The sequence below is a fragment of the Pelophylax lessonae genome (genome assembly GCF_965119305.1).
Source record: "Pelophylax lessonae genome assembly, chromosome: 12".
NCBI lineage: Eukaryota > Metazoa > Chordata > Amphibia > Anura > Ranidae > Pelophylax > Pelophylax lessonae.
This window is the reverse complement of record NC_138779.1, coordinates 108130566-108152030: the sequence shown is the minus strand read 5'-3', so window position 1 is coordinate 108152030 and position 21465 is coordinate 108130566. Positions and strand designations below refer to the sequence as shown.

General features: G+C 42.9%; 1 protein-coding gene across 1 annotated transcript in view; it reads right to left on the bottom strand.

Moving 5' to 3' along the window:
* Window positions 1-21465, bottom strand: part of PRKCG (protein kinase C gamma) — a 621643-nt gene that overhangs the window by 538950 nt on the left and 61228 nt on the right. Inside the window, exon 2 of the mRNA XM_082273693.1 lies at window positions 15131-15162. Within this exon, the coding sequence (XP_082129819.1) occupies window positions 15131-15162 (32 nt within the window). The remainder of the gene's footprint in view (window positions 1-15130; window positions 15163-21465) is intronic.

Sequence of the window (21465 nt, the reverse complement as noted above, 5' to 3'; positions counted from 1 at the left end):
GGAATAGACTCCCTGACGTGGTGGTTCTGGCCAGCTCAGTAGATTACTTTAAAAAAGACCTGGATTCTATCCTAGGTGTACATAATATAACTGGGTACCAATATTTACAGGTAAAGCTTATCCAGGGAATATCCGATTGCCTCTCCGGGTATGATGGAGGATTGTTTTCCTCTGCTGTAGCAAATTGGATCATGCTTTTCTGGGGTTTTTCGCCTTCCTCTGGATCAACTGTGGGTATATGATTGTGTATATATGGGATTGGTTGTGTTTTCATTTTTGTTTTTCTATTGGTTGAGCTAGATGGACTTGTGTCGTTTTTCAACTTGACTAACTATGTAATTATGTAACATTATTTTTCCCTATGTCCCCAACCCCAACTCAGGCTATGTGCTGCCCCAGGATATCTGCAAAGGTAGAGTCCACGTAAAGTACAGAGTCCATCCATGGCACTTTCCAGCAGCTGGTGTGTTTTGGGGCGAGCTCCAAGTTCAGATGACCTTTATGTCACAGCAGTGGTAACCGATATTCTTTATTCCTTACAGGTGCTGTTCTCTGTCTCTTTCCCTTACAGGCAATGGGTCCCTGGTCTCTGGTGTAAACTCTCAGCTCTACCCGCACAGGCCCCTCTCCTGATTTTCTCTCTCTCTCCCTCGCAGGATTTTTTTGGGCCTGGGGGCTCTATGTAATGGACCACTGTCCCTCTTTTATAACATAGGACCAGTGGGTTGGACCTAGAGATAACCTGTCAAAAATCCAAAGTCCTGGGAAAACATTAACTCATACCTGGCACCCAGCACCTAATTGGCTAAATGTCAATCTGCTTACACACTCTGCGTGCCATGCACTCTTGACCCAGAGGATAGTAGGCTTAGGTGTTATGATATGAGGGCAAAGCAAGAGGTTCATGTAAAAACTAACTACTTTGGACATCCCCATCACATACACGTATTTACACACACACACACCACCTAAAAAAAAAAACAGTAACTCCAATAACACAATTTGGTATTATATAGGGAAGAGTGCCTCAGAAGACCAAACAATTTAAAATAGACCAAAAGGTTAGAAATGACTTTTTACACATTATGTATCAGGAAAGAGAATGCAGCAATAAATGAAGCACTACTGGGTAATTAACTAAACTTTAAACACTTCCAATCGATTTGATGTACTGCTGCAGTCTACTGAGCATGGCTCATCTTTCTTTTATGTATGATCACCTGAAAAGTTAAAACAACTAATTACAAAAAAAAGTTGGAGCTGAAATGTGGACAAATTTCTAAGTTTTCAAAAAGATTACTATGTTTACTAATCAATTAAACAAAAAAAAACAAAAAAAAAAAAACAAAACACGACTGCATTTCCTAAGGCCTCATGTACACTGCTACTTGTAAACTGACGTTTTGGAGCAGTTGGGCATTTTTTTCAGAAGCCCCTGAACCCTCCTCTATGTTATCTTATCTGTCCATGTACACTGGGTCATTTACATTCATTTAGAGGCAGTTGAGTTCAGTGTCGTTTTTTGGAAAGCAATTATTTGCGTTCAGGATGTTCAGAACGTGTGTTTACCGGCGTTTCAAACGCAAAACGCGACCGAACGCGATCACCCGCGTTTAGCGCTTGCATTTTTCCTTTTTAAAGGGGAATGATTTTTTTGACCTCTAAAAACAGATCTGAGCGCAAACGCCCACTAAACGCGGCTGCAAACGCGACACAACGGACGTTTTAAACGTCCTTTACATAGCTGTAAAGTTCCAGTCTTCAAAGGACTTTTTAAAACGTCCCATGTACATGTAGCCTAAAATGCCTTAGTGTTCAAAAATGAAAACAGTAAAGCCTGGACCTTTTCAAGGTTTATCACACTCCTAAAGAAAAGTTGGACACAGGGCTTTTTTTCTCAGAGAATAGGTGCAGGAACTCCCCCCTCTGAGTCACCCATTGTCTTTACAAAAATGTTAGGGATGTATTCACTTTTGTGAGATACTGTATGTAGTTTGGCACCTTGGTGTGTTCTCCGTGATTATGTTACAGCACTGATTTATCAGAAGTCGGACCTCCTAGATACATGTGTGTTTATACTACTATATCTTTAAACCCCTCAATCACACAAAGGAGACCTCCATTTACTGTGACTATAATGTTATTTGGGAAAAGAACTGGTTGCACCAGTGATGGTTCATGTGTATTCTATTAAAGGGGTGTATACTTATGTTTATTTAAATTACTTTGCAGAGATGTGTTTTCTCTTTGACATTAAGGCCCCTTGCACATGGGGCCATCTAGGAGCTGTGCGTCTCCCCCAGATATCAGGGATCACTGTGCTCCATGCTCTGCATTGTGTGTGACGTCTGATCCCCCGCCCCAGCTGCTAGAGCTGAGAAAAAAATACTTTGTGTGTGTTTTCAGAAAGATCTACAGAATAACTGGTGCAGATAAACAGGTACAACATATGTAGGAGTGTTTTTGTTTCATCTCGGTGTATCACCTTAGGCCAATCGCCTCACCGGGCATATAAGGGTTTACAACCACTTTAATTCAACCGTGAAAACATTTTCTGACCAAGTCCCTCTGTCCCTCATGCAGGTTCAGTTTTCCTTCTTTTTGGTCTGATGTGTACATCTCTATATAAAATATTATAGTTTACTACCAAAAGTGTTATTCTGCACTAAACCTTTATCCAAACTCTATACCAGTGATGACGAACCTTGGCACCCCGGATGTTTTGGAACTACATTTCCCATGATGCTCCACTACAGTGCAGAGTGCATGAGCATCATGGGAAATGTAGTTCCAAAACATCTGGGGTGCCAGGGTTCGCCATCACTGCTCTATATTATTGCATTTGCTATTTTGAAATACCAATAAAAATTAAAATAAGAGGTCAAAAAGCACTTACTGATTATTACTAGATGAACAGTATATATTATATTTACCATTCATCTAATAAATGTGTTGTTTGATACATTTTGTATGATGTCCTTTTGCTTGTACAACGTATTCAGAAAATAATCAAAAATGATGGGGAAAAAAAAAAGTGCTTCTTTAGCTTAGCCTGTTCTTGTCTTGGGAGGTAAGATACGTGCGTGCAAAGTAACGCAAGTGCACCCATCAGTGCTTCCAACAACCCCTTTCCCCTTCCTACTTCCTTTTAATCAGCCCTCTCCATCCTTAACCCTTGCTTTGTCTCTTATGGTTCTTTTTCCTGAGTGGCCAGAGAGGGTGGCCATAAGCTGCAATGTAAGCCAGGTTATACACATGCTGTGGCCGCAGCCAAAATGATATCCCATGTCGCTTTCAGCGTGTAATGCTGCTGCAGAATGTGGCCTGTTCAAGTAAAGTAAAGAGACTGCACTGCAACCACAAGCCAAATGGTAGCCTCACAGTAGCCTCACAGTTGCGGTATGGTATGGTAATTCTATTAAAAATCCCTGTTTGGCCTTCTTTAAAAAAAAAATAATAATAATTTTGGTAAGTATTGCCTCTTAAAAGCCTGACAGCTGTTCCTATAATGCACAATGAAAGGCGACCCAACACAGATTGCTTTCAGAGGGGCAGCAAGGGTGGTCGCAGGTATGAACTGGCCTTAGGGCCAAGCACCTGATGCACAAAAAAAGAGGGGATACATACCTGCCGTCTAAATGCACCTTTTTTGGCCAGCACAATATGTTCCCCCTGTTTGTATATATTTTTGATTCTGAAGAATATGCAAACAGATCCTCGCAGCTATTTTAGTTTTAAATATTGTATTATTTAAAGGAATATTTTCTCAATCCTAGGAAACAGGACACCATGCCAGAGTTTTCCGGTTGCCATGACAACTATGCAAGTCTTTATTTATAGGTCTAAATGTTTAAATTTTAACTTGGTAAAGGTTACTAAAATGGCAAGGATTTCTTCTAAGTCTGTGGATACTGCTGATCATTACACAGGATTAATTATGCACATTGCCTTATCTCCACTCTTTAACAAATCAATAAAGTTTTAATTTACGAGCTCAAGTAAAACTTAAATCAAAGTACTTTGTTCAAATTAGAAGGAAAACCCCAGAAGGCAGGCTAAATTCCGCAGTAAATTCAGACTTGGATATGGGGACTTTGTTTTTATGTAAGCTGCAGCAATATCTTCCCAATGAACAATACAAATACTTTCACAGTGAGTAGGAGCACCTACCTCTAATGAATAAAAGAAAGCATGTTAAGTGTTAACCACTTAAGCCCCGGAAGATTTTACCCCCTTCCTGACCAAGGCCTATTTTGCGATTCGGCACTGCGTGACTTTAACAGACAATTGCGCGGTCGTGCTGCGCTGTACCCAAATTAAATTGACGTCCTTTTTTTCCCACAAACAGAGCTTTCTTTTGGTGGTATTTGATCACCTGTGTGATTTTTTGATCATGCGCTATAAACAAAAAAGAGCGACAATTTTGCAAAAATAACAATAGTTTTCAAATTTTTTTATATGAAATTCCCCCCCAAAAAATGTAAAAATCAAAATTTTTTAACATTTTAGGCCAATTTGTTTTGTGCTACATATGTTTGGTAAAAAAAAATCGCAATAAGCGTATTTTGATTGGTTTGCGCAAAAGTTATTGTGTTTACTAACTAAGGGAAAGATTTTTGTCATTTTTATTATTTTTTTTTTTTAACGAGTAATGGCGGCTATCTGCAATTTTTTTTTGCGGGACTGTGACATTGCGGCGGACAGATCGGACCCTTGACTGACATTTTTTACACTTTTGGGGTTACCAGTGACATTACTACAGTAATCAGTGCTATACATATGCACTGTTACTGTAAAAATGACACTGGCAGGGAAGGGGTTAACTTTATTTGAGAAGGAGGGGTTAAGTGTGTCCCTAGGGGCGTGCTTCTAACTGTGATTGGATGTGGCTTTTCATGTAACAGCAGAGATCTACGGTCCTACATAGCAGGACCGTATGATCTCTGCTGTTACACAAGGGAGAATGACAGGCGGCTTTGTTTACATTAGCCGCCTGCCTTTCTCCCTCTGTAACTGACGATCGCGAGTGAGCTGTGGACATCGGGTCCCCCGCTCACACGCACGGGGGGGGGTCCGTGAGCGAGCGGGAGCGTGCCTCCGGCGGCGCGTGCTCGCTCCCTAGAGCCTCACAGGCTAGTGACGTACCCCTACGTCACTTTGCCTGTGAGGGGCTGACTGCCGCCGTATATAGTTGTGCGGCAGTCGGCAAGTAGTTAAAGTACAAGATTCTAGCTTATTTATATACACTATATTACCAAAAGTATTGGGACACCTGCCTTTACACGCACATGAACTTTACTGCCATCCCATTCTTAGTCCTTTGTGAGGTCAGGCACTGATGTTGGGTAAGAAGACCTGCCTCAGAGTCTCTGCTCTAATTCATACCAAAGGTGTTCTATCGGGTTGAGGTCAGGACTCTGTGCAGGCCAGCCAAGTTCCTTCACTCCAAACTCACTCATCCATGTCTTTATGGACCTTGCTTTGTGCACTGGTCCAAATCATTTGGTGAAGGAGGGGGATTATAGTGTGGGGTTGTTTTTCAGGGGTTGGCGTCACATACCAAGACATTTTAAACAGTTTCAACAGTTTGGAGATTGTCCCTTCCTGTTCCAACATGACTGCACACCAGTGCACAAAGCAAGGTCCATAAAGACATGGATGAGTGAGTTTGGGGTGTAGAAACTTGACTGTCCTGACCTCAGCCCAATAGAACACATTTGAGATGAATTAGAACACAGACTGTGAGCCAGGCCTTCTCTCCAACATCAGTGCCTACCCTCACAAATGAGCTACTGGAAGAATAGTCAAACATTCTCATAGGCACACTCCAAAACCTTGTGGAAAGCCATCCCAGAAGAGTTGAAGCTGTTATAGCTGCAAAGGGTGGGCTAACTCAATATTGAACCCTACGGACTAAGAGACGGTTCACACTACCACGACTCAAAGTCGCCCGACTTTGGGCGACTTTGAAGTTGCCCGTGCAGCACGACTTCATCGCAACTTGCAAACGACTTCTCATAATAGAAGTCAATGCATACCGCTCCGACTTCGCTCAAAAGTAGTGCAGGAACCTTTTTCTAAGTTGGACTTGAGTCGCTCTGATTAGAACTGTTCCATTGCACAGCATGGAGCGCTACTTGTCAGGCGACCAAGTCACCTGACAAGTCGGAGTAGTGTGAACCGGCTCTTAGACTGGGATGCCATTAAAGTTCATGTTCGTGTAAAGGCAGGCATCCCAATACTTTTGGTAATATAGTGTACATTTGTTATCATTTATATATTTACTTTGGTCTCTTCGATGTTAGTTGGCTCCCTTTATAGCAGACATGGGAGTAAGTCACAAATGTGCAAGTCTCAAGTCTTAACTTTCAAGTCTCAAGCAAGTCCCAAGTTACTGTGGCGAAAAGCAAGCGAGTCGAGTCGAGTCCCTGCTAGAAGTCAAGCAAGTCAAGTCAAGTCATTTATTTTGGTCAAGTCACAAATCAAGTCAAAATACTGATCTACCGCAATTTTCACCTTTAAATCAGATAAAAGTCAGTGATCAGGAAAGGTTTTGTTTTATTTTCAACATTAACAAAACTGCTTAGTGCTTTTTTCTTGGCATATTAAAGAAACACTTTGAATGCCCAAACAGCTCAAAATCCTTCGTCCGGTCATGTTTCAACACCACAGTCACTAAAAACATGTTTAGTATTTCCATTGTTAAACAGTCAGTGTCCTAAAAATCAGAACACACTGAGGTGTTTTAAGTGACTGTGGTGTCAGAAACATAACAGGCACATTCATTTTGCTTTAACACATTTTGAGAAAATGCAAATATTTAATAACTTAAAAAAGTAAAGTCATTTCGAGTCATATGTCTCAAGTCAAAGTCAAGTCTCAAGTCATGAATACCAAGTCAAAGTCAAGTCGAGTCTTTTATTAATTTTAGTCAACCAAGTCTCAAGTCCTCAAACTGGTGACTTAAGTCTGACTTATGTCAAGTCATGTGACTCAAGTCCCCCACATCTGCTTTATAGGGATATTCCTCATCTTTGGTCATATCAATGAGTGCTTTATTTGTTATTTGTCGTATGTCTTGAAAATATTATACCTTTATTATTAATATGTTGATTTGTTATGCTATGACATGAAAACTAATAAAAAGATTAAAAGAAAAAAAAAAGTACACCTGTCATGAGAGCAATACAAATGCTGTCATGACCTCACCCTGAAAAGGCTAGTTGCCTGGCTGTTATGGCTTTAGTGCTTTTAGTCACTGGCAGGTACAATATACAGCTGGAGGAAGGTACCTATCTGCCTGTTTATCTCAGTTCAGCTAAAGCAGTGGTCTCCAAAATGTGGCACTGGGGCCAGATGTGGTCATTTGTTTATCTGACCCTTGTGGCATTATTACACCAACTGACACAAATGATGGGACACTAATCCACTAACATCATCAATGGCACTATTCTTCCCATTGATGTTAACAATGGGGCATTCTTTCTCTCATTTAAACCAATGATGTGGCATTTTTTATGCCCACTGATGCTGGGTCATTCTCTACTCCCACTAGCCACAGTCCAGCTTCCCTTAAAGCTTTAAGGACAGTAAACCGGCCCTTTGCTTAGAGCCTTAGACAGTTTAGAGACCCCTGAGCTACAGTATATAAGCAAGAGGATCCTCATAAGAGCTAGGCAACAAGTCTTTTCAGAAGCAGAGAGCAGTAATGTTTATCTTATGACAGATTATGATTTTAATTTTACAGTTTTTTACCCTATGGGACAAAGTACGCAAAGTACTTTAACCCATGTTTTTATGTGCTTTCCAACTCGTTATGAGGTCCAACCTGCCCTCTTCCTGCCTTGTCGTGGCCAATCAGACAACAACTATGAAGGAAATGGATAATTTCCACCCATGAGAAAGTCACGAGAGGTAGTGACGCAACACGTCGGGAGGAGCTGGGTGACGTCACTTCCAGTCTACGGCCGTGACAGGAAGTACATCTTTTATCTGCCACGGCAACTTTGCGGCGCTGAATTGCCTGTTTTTAAGTGTAAGTTACTATTTTTTTCAATAAATGCTTGATTAATACTACACTATGAGGCCCCTTTTTGTTGTATCTTCATGAGGGAGAGTGACAGGTGGACCACTGAATATTTAGGAGCCATTATCTATTCACCTTTCTGCCACTTGGATTGGAGCCACATTAGAGACAGTGTCTCTATACTACACCCACTACCATCATCTTAGAGGGAGAGTGACAGGCGGACCCCTGAAGTATTAGGAGCCACCATCTATCTACCTTCCTGCTACTTGGATTGGAGCCACATTGGAGACAGTGTCTCTATATTACGCTTATTACCATCAATTTAGAGGTGAGCGGCCATTTTACTCAGTGTCGGATTCACTGCGGAAATTGCTCACATCGGTGACACGTTTGGAATTGAGCACACATTTAATCTATTCAGATCACTATTATTTATTGCTGCGTTTACACCATTTGCACATGAACTTGATTATGAGCTTTAATGCACATATTTATTGAGATTAATTTATTCACGCCAGCACTTTACAGACTTTTTAATATTAATTTTATGTTTGGATCATAATTGCGATTTATTATTGATACATTCTTACAATTTCTTTTCACTAGCACCTTATGGGTATAGCATACTTTGTGATCTAATAAGTTTATAGACCACTTTATTTTGCACAATCAGCACTTTATTGAATATTTGCACAGTTTTTGCAGCTGATCTACTTTGCACAACTTCATTTATTTATGTATGTACTGCATCTGTTGATATATTTTGGGATTTACTGGGTTTTATACCACAATATTTTTGCAATTTATTTATATTTGCACATATTTTTCATTTCTGAACAGTTTCCATTTGTTTATGCGCTGCGTATTATTTATTTATTCATTAGTCCTCTTTGAATTGATTCTATTTACAATTAAGTGATTTTGTTGCTCCTTTTTGAAGATCGGTGACCATTTGAAAGTCAAAAGAATAACTGTTCTTCCCACTGTAATGCCCTACACACTCTTTTCTCGCACATAATTCTCACTGCCTTACTTTCCATGATTATCTCCCTCACATATTGCCTCATACCTCTGAACTCACTACTGCACATACTGCCAATTGTTATACCCTCTGGATTCCTCCCTTGTACATGTTGGCCCCCCTCATACAATCCCCAATCCTCTTCTGTACATACTGCTCCCAGTCATACCCTACAAACTTCCCTCCTGCATATATTGCCCCCTGGAATACCCTCCACACTCCTCTTCTGCGCTTATTGTCTTATTTTATACATTACACAGACCTCTTCTATATATACTAATGGCTGTCAAAGCTTTTATAAATCTCCTGCACATACTACCTGCTGTTATAAACTCCACACTCCTCTCCTGCACATACTGCCCCCTGTTGTACACTATGCAAGCCTATCCTGGATATACTACCATCTTTTGTAGCTTCCACACTTGTACATACTGTCTGCTGTCATAAATTCTGCACTACTCTTCTGCACATACTGCCTGCTGCTGTTATATCCTCTTCATTTGATTTCTTCATTTGTCTCCTGTACATACTGCTTGCTGTCATACCCTCTTCATTCCCTTCCTGTACACAATGCCTGCTGTCATAACTTCATTACTCCTTTCCTGCTAATACTGCCTGCTGTCATACCCTCTTCTCTCCTCTCCTGTATATGCCACCTGCTGTCATACCCTCCTCACTCCTCTCCTGTATATACTGCCCACTGTCATACCCTCCATACTGCCCACTGTTATACACTCCTCACTCCTCTCCTGCATATACTGCCCACTTTCATACCCTCCTCAGCCCTCTCCAGAAAATACTACCTACTGTCATACCCTCCTCACTCCTCTCCTGCACATACTTCCAACTGTCCTACCCTTCTCACCCCTCTCCTGCAAATACTGCCCACTGCCATACACTCCTCTCTTGCACATACTGCCAACTGTCATAACCTCTCCTCTCCTGCATATGCCACCCACTGTCAAACCCTCCTCACTCCTATCCTGCATTAGCCACCTGCTGTCATACCCGCATCATTCCTATCCTGTACATACTGCCTGCTGCCATACCCTCCTCACTCCTCTCCTGTAAGTACTGCCCACTGTCATACTCTCCTCTCTCCTCTCCTCCATATGCCACATGCTGTCATACCCTTATCATTCCTCTCCTGTACATACTTCCAACTGTAATACCCTCCTCACTCCTCTTCTGCAAATACTGCCCTCTGTCATACACTCCCCTCTTGCATATACTGCCAACTATCATACCCTCTCCTCTCCTGCATATGCCACCCACTGTCATACCCTCCTCACTCCTCTCCTTCATATGCCACCTGCTGTCGTACCTTCATCATTCCTATCCTGTACATACTGTCTACTGCCATACCCTCCTCACTCCTCTCCTGTAAATACTGCCCACTGTCATACCCTCCTCTCTCCTCTCCTTCATATGCCATATGCTGTCATACCCTTATCATTCCTCTCCTGTACATACTTCCAACTGTAATACCCTCCTCACTCCTCTTCTGCAAATACTGCCCATTGTCATACACTCCTCTCTTACACATACTACCTGCTGTCATACCCTCCTCACTCCTCTCCTGCATATGCCACCCACTGTCATACCCTCCTCTCTCCTCTCCTTCATATGCCACATGCTGTCATACCCTTATCATTCCTCTCCTGTACATACTTCCAACTGTAATACCCTCCTCACTCCTCTTCTGCAAATACTGCCCATTGTCATACACTCCTCTCTTACACATACTACCCGCTGTCATACCCTCCTCACTCCTCTCCTGCATATGCCACCTACTGTCATGCCCTCCTTACTCCTTGCCTGCACATACTGCCCACTGTCATACCCTACTCTTCTCCTACATAAACTGCCTTCTGTCATACCTTCATCACTCCTCTCCTGCACATGCTGCCCAATGCCATACCCTCCTCACTCATCTCCTGTAAAATGCTGTCTCCCCTTAAACACTTTAGCATTCTTTGTTATATCCTTGACCTTTGTTGTGGAACAGGCACACTTTTGCTAGTTTTAGATGTAATACAAAGATCAATGTGCACAGTACAGTAACTCATTTATGTACAATTTGCCAGATACACAAAAAAGGTACTGCTAATACTAATGATGCCTTTACATATTTTATAAAAATGGCAGTATAATCTGCAGTTTAGTGGGCATGTAACCATGCTCATTATTATTCCTCGAGCATCTCTTTACTAGCCCTCCTGAACTCTGCAGTTCATTAGAATGAGACAGACATAACTGTCTGGGGTGCAGAAGGCATAATTGGGTCTTGGCTGTTTGTGAAATAGTTACAAATGATTAACATTAATAAATGGCAATATTATAAACTGTACTGGTCTGTGATACCCAATGGTGATGTGTGATATCAGACGCCTTTGTATGTTATTATATGGTACTGCTGTATGTTTTCTCATACTTTAATAAGCTGATTTCTTATGCTATGTAATTAAAGCAGATATTTTCTTCCTTAAAATAGTGATATACCATGTACAGTATACATAGTACACAAGCCTTTTTTTAATTTGTAACTGAACACCAGGCGGATTTAAATAATACCAGTTAATGTAGTTATGTATAAAATGCAAAACAAATCTACATGTATCTAAAATGCAGCTAGTGAAGGAGCATTATTCTGTTGTTTGAACCGCTCACTGCAATCCTCTGTACAGCTGCACTGAGGGAGTACCACTTGTAGAAGTGACAGTAAATAGTGAATGACAGTGAATATGCTGACAAGGGAAGACAGTGCCAGAATGACCCTATCAGCATACAGCTATTCCTACATTGTCCAACGAGTGGCTAGCATTCATACCTCCCAACCTTTTGAGATGGAAACAAGGGACACCTATTAGCAGAAGTATGTAGACATGGGACACAACCCCTGCCACACCGCCTCAAAAGAGAATTAAACAAAAATATATTTGTTAAACCCACAAGTGTTTTTTTTTTTTTTTTTTTAACCACACCTATTCCTTTATAATGGCTTTTTAAATTTACAAATGCGGCAATTTAGAATTTGGATGAAAGATTTAGCACTGGGAAACACTTTTTATTTAAGATAAATAGTGCATTTTATATAGAACTATATAGATTAGACCATATTATTGATTAAAGTGTAATTAAGTAAGTGTGTTCCGGCGTTTGGCAGATTCACTCTTTCTATTTGTCCTGTTTACCATTACCATCAAATGTGAAAGTAAAAGAAATCCCACATTTTTGGTTGACATCAGAAGGGGAAGCCTTCCAATAGGAAGACTAGCTCTGGTGACTCCGGTGACACACCGGTGTAACGTTAGAAAACCATACCTCGTGAAAATTCCATACCCACGTCACTTCCTGTCAGAAACGTAATGTAACAGCTGAGCAGCGTAGCAGTGCGCATGCTCGGAGGGTATGGAATTTGCACGGTAGTGTGTGTAACGTTACACCGCCTCAGCTGTTACATTAAAACAGCTCGGCTGCAACATGAGTCATCTCCGCTCCAACCCCTGTGACTTCCCTGATCTTGGCTAGTAAATATAAAAGCGGCGGCGGACCTATGAAATCTAAATCACGGAGATCTCGGCTCCGTGATCCGCTTTTACATTTAGTAGCCAAGATCAGGGAAGTGACAGGGGTAGGAGCGGAGATGATTCATGTTGCAGCGGAGATGTTTTAATGTAACCACCGCAACAGCTGATGCGGTGTAACGTTATAACACTTTACCCTTAACATTCCATACCCTCCGAGCATGCGCACTAGTAAGCTCCTCACTGACGTAGGTGCACCGGAAGTGACGAGGGTATGGAATTTTTATGGGTATGGTTTTTTCACGGAACACCGGGATTCCTTTACTTTGGAGGGATTTCCTCTCACTTCTTGTTTTGGCTGTTGGACAAGAACTGAAAAACTGTGGGGGGTTATAACTTATAGATAAACAAAAGACAATCAGCGCAGATAGGTGGGTATAACTGAAATGTAGATGGAAATGCTGGCTGAACACCAACCCAGGACACACAGCAGAAATCCCAAAATGATATGAGAAACAAAATGATGCAGCGCAAATCCTACAAATAATGATACATAAAGAAAAGAGTCCTAAAAGATAAATATAACAAGTCCTTAGGTCCAATCGGTGTTGAAAGAGGATATAGGAGACAGCGACTCCACACAGTGATCTCCCTTCACCAAAAAGCACACATATGCCCTCACCTCATATTTTGACCCCTGTTTTATCTAAGGACCAGGCAGGACTCATAAACTAAATACCCCAGGAGATGGCATTCACAGAGATTCCAAGGAATTTGATAGTCAATGCGAATCCTGCAGCCAGTGTTGAAAACAACAACACTGGCTGCAGGATTCGCATTGACTATCAGATCCCTTGGAATCTCTGTGAATGCCATCTCCTGGGGCATTTGGTTTATGAGTCCTGGCTGGTCCTTAGATATCAAGAGGTGCATGCTTATGTACCTGAAGCCGGCTGATTGATGTGGAGTTTCACTGCGATTTTTGACCTCTGGTAAAACCGGGGTCAAAATATGAGGTGAGGGCATATGTGTGCTTTTTGGTGAAGTCTGTGTGGAGTCGCTGTCTCCTATATCCTCTTTCGACACCGATTGGACCTAAGGACTTGTTATATTTATCTCTTGGGTTATAACTTATAACTCTCCCTTATTTTGTCCTAAAAAAAGTTTTTTTTTTTTCCAATCCAATCACCTTTCAATTGGTTAGAGTGGCAGCGGACAGGCATGGGTCTCACTGAGAACAATATGGGATGTGAGATCTGCCTGTTTTTGGAAGACTTCACTTGACCTACGTACTGTATGTGTCACAAAGTTGTTTGTAACTATAATGGTAGGACAGCCAAAGCTTGAAAACAAGATCTATGCCTGCAATAGAAGCTAGGAGTTTGGTATACAAATGTTTACCCAGGTTTAGTCATTCATGTAAATTTACAGCTACCTGATCACTTCTACAGCCTATTAAGCAGCAAACCTGTCCGAGAACTGGGGCTCACTTGACTAATCCATAAACCATGAACACCCACAGGCTATGTTAGGATGGGAAGCAGTTTATGCTGCCTCCGTAAAGATTACAATTAACCACATACATTTACTGTCACATTTGGGGAGGTGAGGGGATATCAGCCCCTCTTGTAACAGTAATAAAGTTAAATAAAAAAAACAAAAACGATTAGAATCAAATAATAAATACACAATTAAATAAACAATTAAAATATGTATATATTTTTGAAAGCTTTCTTACTTTGCAACGTTTCTTCACACCTGCCTAAAACTTTTGCACAGTACTGTATAGTATTATTTCGTTTCATTATCTCTCTGTAACTGTGCCATTCTTTGTAGCATAAACATGATTTTATTGTCATTAAACTAATGTGACAAATCCTAGAAAAAAATGTGTACTTTTTATCAATAAAAGTAGCTGTTTGATAGCTACCACTGTTCAAACAGGAAAAAACATGTTTTCATGTACTTATTTTTGTCTTTAGAATATATATATATATAAAAAAATAATATAAAATATAAAACGGATCTTGTCTAAAAGGACTCCACATGTGTGTGATCTCAAGTGGTTCAAGTTACACCAAAAGGCACCATGTCAAAAGGCATCTAAAAATACATGCAGTTGTGAAACACAAACAGAATGGAACCTAATCAGAGCAATATAAATGATTGTTGGACAGCTACTATAGCTTACTTTGCACATTGCTTTATTATATTATGGTATAGTGTCTGTTTTCTTTGCATGTTAGCTGCATGCAACCAATAGTAAAACCAATTCTAAAAATAAAACAAAAGGGATTATACTACAATATCCAACATGTTTTTAATTACATTGAGGTTGATTCTAATTTTAAAAAAATGAGAAGTTACATTTTTTTCTGGACTTTTGAGAATTAGCAAGCCAATTTTACCTACAGCAAAATAAAAGGCAATTTAAATAAATTAATAATACTTCTCTACTGCACAGCTGCAAAAAATAGCAGAGGGCATCCTCTGGAGAGAATGTGAGGATGAGATAAAGCACAAACAAAGCAAAGCATAAAATAAATATCTTACCCTGGCACTGGAATCCTTGTTTTCCAATCCCCCTGTGGAGAGGAAAGAACAAGCAGGATTCATTAGTTGAATATGGAATGCTATGAACATTATACAATATGCAGCTGTCAAAGTTAGGAGTCCCAGCTGTCCACTAAAAGTGGCATATTTGTACTTACATTACTGAGTGTGAAAAAAAACCCAAGCATATAAAATAGTGTATGAAATATAAATTGCATTAAAAATTTATGTCTATATATAATGTAAATGTATGTTAATGTTGAATGCAAAATAGTTTAAAGATTAAATTAAATGAAGGGAAGAAGAAAATGATTTGAAATGGACATGTTAACCTGGGCAAGGCAAGCAATTTGTCTGTAATCCCCTCCCAAGGGGATTACAGACAAATTGGGTATGTTCGGATCCCAGTCTGAACCCACCTGAGCTATCCCGTCAGAAAGCTGGCACTGCACAAAGCCAATCCTAGGTGGCTGAGGTATTTTCTACCCTGTAGCTGTACGTACACACCACTAGAGATGTATAGAACTGTTCGCCGGCGAACAGTTCCCGGCGAACTTAGCATGTTCGCGTTCGCCGCTGCCGGCGAACATATGCGATGTTCGGTCCGCCCCCCATAAGACATCATTGAGGCAAACTTTGACCCTGAACTTTACAGTCAGCAGACACATTTCCAGCCAATCAGCGTACCTCCCTCCCACACCCTCCCACCTCCTATAAATAAGCAAGGGCAGCATCCATCTTAGATCATTCTGAAGCAGTGTGTGTAGTGAGAATAGGGAGAGAGCTGCTGCTGCTGCTGCTGCTGTTAAGCTAGGGACAGTTAGTCAGTGTTCCTGGTCTTGCAGTGTTCTTGGTCCACTACTGCTGTAATATCAGCACCCCAAAAAGCCCTTCTAAGGGCTGGTATTTGTGTTTTTTTTTTTTTTATATATATATATATATATATATACCTAGCGTCCCCAAAAGCCCTTTTAAGGGCTGGTAATTGAGTTGTTTCTTCATATATATATATATCTATATCTATCTAGTGTCCCCAAAAGCCCTTTTAAGGGCTGGTAATTGAGGATTTTTTTTATTTATATATATATACATATATATATATATATATAGTGTCCCCAAAAGCCCTTTCAAGGGCTGGTAAGGTAATAGATTTTTTTCTTTATATATATATATATATATATATATCTATTGTACACTGCAGTTGCCTGCCCGCTGTGTGTGAGAGGCCACAGACCTACCACAGACTGTACTGTGTGCACACCACACTCATTTCGGGTGGCACAGGCACAGTACCTGGCATTTTAAAAAATATTTTTTTTTTCTCTGTCATAATTGCAGTGAGTGCTGTGTCAGGTCCACAGAGTGCACTGTACCCACTGCAGTGCACTGCCCACCACTGATATATATACGTTGGCACAGCATCTTGTTGCAATAAATTGAAAAAAAAAATATTTTTTATTATTGCAGTTGCCTGGGCTGCCAGTGACTGTCAGGTCCACAGAGTGTACTGTGCCCACTGCAGTGCCACTGTGTGCCCACCCACCACTGATATATAAGGTGGCACAGCAGCTTGCAAAGTAAAAAAAAAATATATATTTTTTTAAATTGCAGTTGCCTGGGTGCCAGTGACTGCTGTCAGGTCCACAGAGAGTGTACTGTGCCACTGCCCACCCACCACTGATATATAAGGTGGCACAGCAGCTTGCAAAGTAAAAAAAAATATATATATTTTTTTAAATTGCAGTTGCCTGGGTGCCAGTGACTGCTGTCAGGTCCACAGAGAGTGTACTGTGCCACTGCCCACCCACCCACCACTGATATATAAGGTGGCACAGCAGCTTGCAAAGTAAAAAATATATATATATTTTTTTAAATTGCAGTTGCCTGGGTGCCAGTGACTGCTGTCAGGTCCACAGAGAGTGTACTGTGCCACTGCCCACCCACCACTGATATATAAGGTGGCACAGCAGCTTGCAAAGTAAAAAAAAATATATATATTTTTTAAATTGCAGTTGTCTGGGTGCCAGTGACTGCTGTCAGGTCCACAGAGAGTGTACTGTGCCACTGCCCACCCACCACTGATATATAAGGTGGCACAGCAGCTTGCAAAGTAAAAAAAAATATATATATTTTTTAAATTGCAGTTGCCTGGGTGCCAGTGACTGCTGTCAGGTCCACAGAGAGTGTACTGTGCCACTGCCCACCCACCACTGATATATAAGGTGGCACAGCAGCTTGCACTCATAGTACAACAGTAACAACACATTAAAAAAAAAATGACAGGCAGAGGCAGGCCACCCCGCAAGGGCCGTCGTGGTCGTGGTGCTGTGATTTCCTTAGGCCCTAGAATAATGCCCAGTGTTCAGAGGCCACCACAGACCCTGAACTCAAAAAATTCTGAGGCCATAGTTGACTGGCTTACACAGGACACCCAATCGTCTACAGCTTCCGCTCGGAACCCTAATGCACCATCCTCCTCCAGCTCAGCTTCGGGCACCTCTCAATTTACCACTCGCCAGCCCGCCGGCACCACCACCAACACTAGCACCACAGCCGCTTCACTTGATCCGTCAGAGGAGTTATTTTCACATCAGTTTGAAGAAATAAGTGATGCGCAACTATTAGTGCCAGAGGATGTAGATAACGGGGATATGTCTCAGTCAGGCAGCATTATACACATGGACGTACATTGTGATGATGATGATGTTGTACCTGCTGCTGCTGCCTTTGCTGAGTTGTCAAGTGAAGCGGCTGATGATGACGATGTGTCTGTGGATGTCACCTGGGTGCCTGCTCGAAGAGCAGAAGAAGAGGGGGAAAGTTCAGATGGGGAGACAGAGAGGAGGAGGAGACGAGTTGGAAGCAGGGGGAGGAGGTCATCGCAAGGAGCTAGTGGCGCAGTCAGACAGCATGTAGATTCGGCACCCGGGGTCAGCCAGACAGCACGCCAATCAACGCAAGCTGTTGCCACCACCAGAATGCCGTCCTTGCAAAGCTCAGCAGTGTGGCATTTTTTTTGTGTGTCTGCCTCTGATATCAGCGATGCCATTTGTAACCTGTGCCAAAAGAAACTGAGTCGTGGGAAGTCCAACACCCACCTAGGTACAACTGCTTTGCGAAGGCACATGATCTCACATCACAAACGCCTATGGGATCAACACATGAGTAAAAGCAGCACACAAACTGAAAGCCACCATCCTCCTCCTGGTCCAGCATCTTCAGCCACGTCAACCACTGCTGTCCTCCATGCCCCCTATCAACAACCCGCCCCTCCGCCTCTCACCTTCAGCAGTTCCTGCTCGTCACCTGCCCACAGTCAGGTGTCTGTGAAGGAAATGTTTGAGCGCAAAAAGCCAATCTCGCAGAGTCACCCCCTTGCCCGGCGTCTGACAGCTGGCTTGTCGGAACTCTTAGCCCGCCAGCTTTTACCATACAAGCTGGTGGAGTCTGAGGCCTTCAAAAAATTTGTCGCTATTGGGACACCGCAGTGGAAGGTACCCGGCCGAAATTATTTTTCACAAAAGGCAATCCCCAACCTGTACTCTATTGTGGAAAAAGAAATCATGTCACGTCTGGCACACAGTGTTGGGGCAAGGGTCCATCTGACCACTGATAGCTGGTCTGCAAAGCACGGTCAGGGCAGGTATATAACGTACACTGCGCATTGGGTAAACCTGCTGGCGGCTGCCAAGCATGGAATGCGTGGCTCTGCTGCAGAGGAGTTGGTGACACCGCCACGACTTGCAGGCAGGCCTGCTGCCACCTCCTCTACTCCTCCTACTCCATCCTCTTTGCTAACCTCCTCGGCTGAGTCCTCTTCTGCTGTTGCGTCTTGCTCCACACCAACTGCACCCCCCCAGCTCCCCAGGGGCTATTCCACATGCCGGATACGACAGTGTCACGCTGTCTTGGGGTTGACTTGCCTGAAAGCAGAGAGTCACACCGGACCAGCACTACTGTCCGCCCTGAATGCACAGGTGGATCAGTGGCTGACCCCGCACCAACTGGAGATCGGCAAAGTGGTGTGTGACAACGGGAGCAATTTGTTGGCGGCATTGAATTTGGGCAAGTTGACACATGTGCCGTGCATGGCACATGTGTTGAATCTGATTGTGCAACGTTTTGTGCAGAAGTACCCAGGCTTACAGGACGTCCTCAAGCAGGCCAGGAAGGTGTGTGGCCATTTCAGGCGTTCCTACACGGCCATGGCGCACTTTGCAGATATTCAGCGGCGAAACAACATGCCAGTGAGGCGCTTGATTTGCGACAGCCCGACACGTTGGAATTCAACACTGCTAATGTTCGACCGCCTGCTCCAACAAGAAAAAGCGGTCAACGAGTATTTGTATGACCGGGGTGCTAGGACAGCCTCTGCGGAGCTGGGTATTTTTTTGCCACGCTACTGGACGCTCATGCGCAATGCCTGTAGGCTCATGCGTCCTTTTGAGGAGGTGACAAACCTAGTGAGTCGCACTGAAGGCACCATCAGCGACATCATCCCATATGTTTTTTTCCTGGAGCGTGCCCTGCGAAGAGTGCTGGATCAGGCCGTAGATGAGCGTGAAGAGGAAGAGGAAGAGGAAGAGTTGTGGTCCCCATCACCACCACCAGAAACAGCCTTACCATCGATTGCTGGACCTGCGGCAACACTGGAAGAGGAGTGTGAGGAAGAGGAGTCAGAGGAGGAATGTGGCTTTGAGGAGGAGGAACACCAACCACAGCAGGCATCCCAGGGTGCTCGTTGTCACCTATCTGGTACCCGTGGTGTTGTACGTGGCTGGGGGGAAGAACACACCTTCAATGACATCAGTGAGGACGAGGAATTGGACATGAGTAGCTCGGCATCCAACCTTGTGCAAATGGGGTCTTTCATGCTGTCATGCCTGTTGAGAGACCCTCGTATAAAAAGGCTGAAGGAGAACGACCTGTACTGGGTGGCCACGCTACTAGACCCCCGGTATAAGCAGAAAGTCTGTGACATGTTACCCAATTACCGGCAGTCGCAAAGGATGCAGCAGCTACAAAATAAGTTAAAAACTATGCTCTACACAGCGTATAAGGGTGATGTCACAGCACAACGGGAATCCAACAGGGGAAGAGGTGAAAGTAATCCTCCTCCTACCACCACAACCACGCCGGCAAGGACAGGACGCTTTACAGACGTCTTGTTGATGGAGGACATGCGGAGCTTTTTTAGTCCTATGCATCGCCACAGCCCTTCGGGGTCCACCCTCAGAGAACGACTCGACCGACAGGTAGCAGACTACCTTGCCTTAACTGCAGATATCGACACTCTGAGGAGCAATGAACCCCTTGACTACTGGGTGTGCAGGCTTGACCTGTGGCCTGAGCTATCCCAGTTTGCCATTGAACTTCTGGCCTGCCCCGCTTCAAGTGTGCTGTCAGAAAGGACCTTCAGCGCAGCAGGAGGTATTGTCACTGAGAAGAGAAGTCGCCTAGGTCAAAAAAGTCTTGATTACCTCACGTTTATTAAGATGAATGAGGCATGGATCCCGAAGGGACTGACAGTGGGGGATGCATTTGACTAAAAAAGGCCTGGTGATGACTGAGATGCCTTGGCCTAAAAATGGTCCACACGCTGCTGTATATAATCATTCTCTGCATGCCGGATGACTTACGTGACGTCTCCGCCACCAACTACGGTTCAAGCAGCAATGTTTTAGTGCACTTTCTGCCTTAAAACCTCAATTTTTCAGGCCGCTGCTACAGCAGCGGCTGCAACAATACCTACTTTTTCATGCATGTGTACATGCCTAATTTTTCTGGCCTCTGGTGCTACACTGTGGCTGCAAAAAAACAAAAAACAAAAAAAAAGGCACATACATGTGTCAATTCCCCTTCGTGATCGTTACCTTGTCGTGGTGAAGGGGCTTGCGTATCACAATGAAGCGATCACCTCTAGGATTGTGTTGGCACACCCCAGATGATAAGGTCGTTGCTTCATTGTGTACAGACCAAAAGCGATCCGCAGGATAATTTTTCATAAAAAAAAACATTCATTTTCTTTCATTCTTTCTGCGGAGCTGGGTATTTTTTGGCCGCGTTACTGAATGCTCATGAACAATGGCTGTAGGCTCATGCGTCCTTTTGCGGAGATGACAACCCTGGTGGTCAGTCGAACCCAAGGCAACATCATCGACCTCATCCCATATGCATTTTTTCTGGAGCGTGCCCTGCGAAGAGTACTGGATCAGGCTGTAGATGAGCATGAAGAGGGAGAGTTGTGGTCCTCATCACCACCAGAAGCAGCCTTGTCGTTGTCAATTGCTGGACCTGTGGCAACGCAGAGAGAGGAGTCTGAAGAAGAGAAGTCA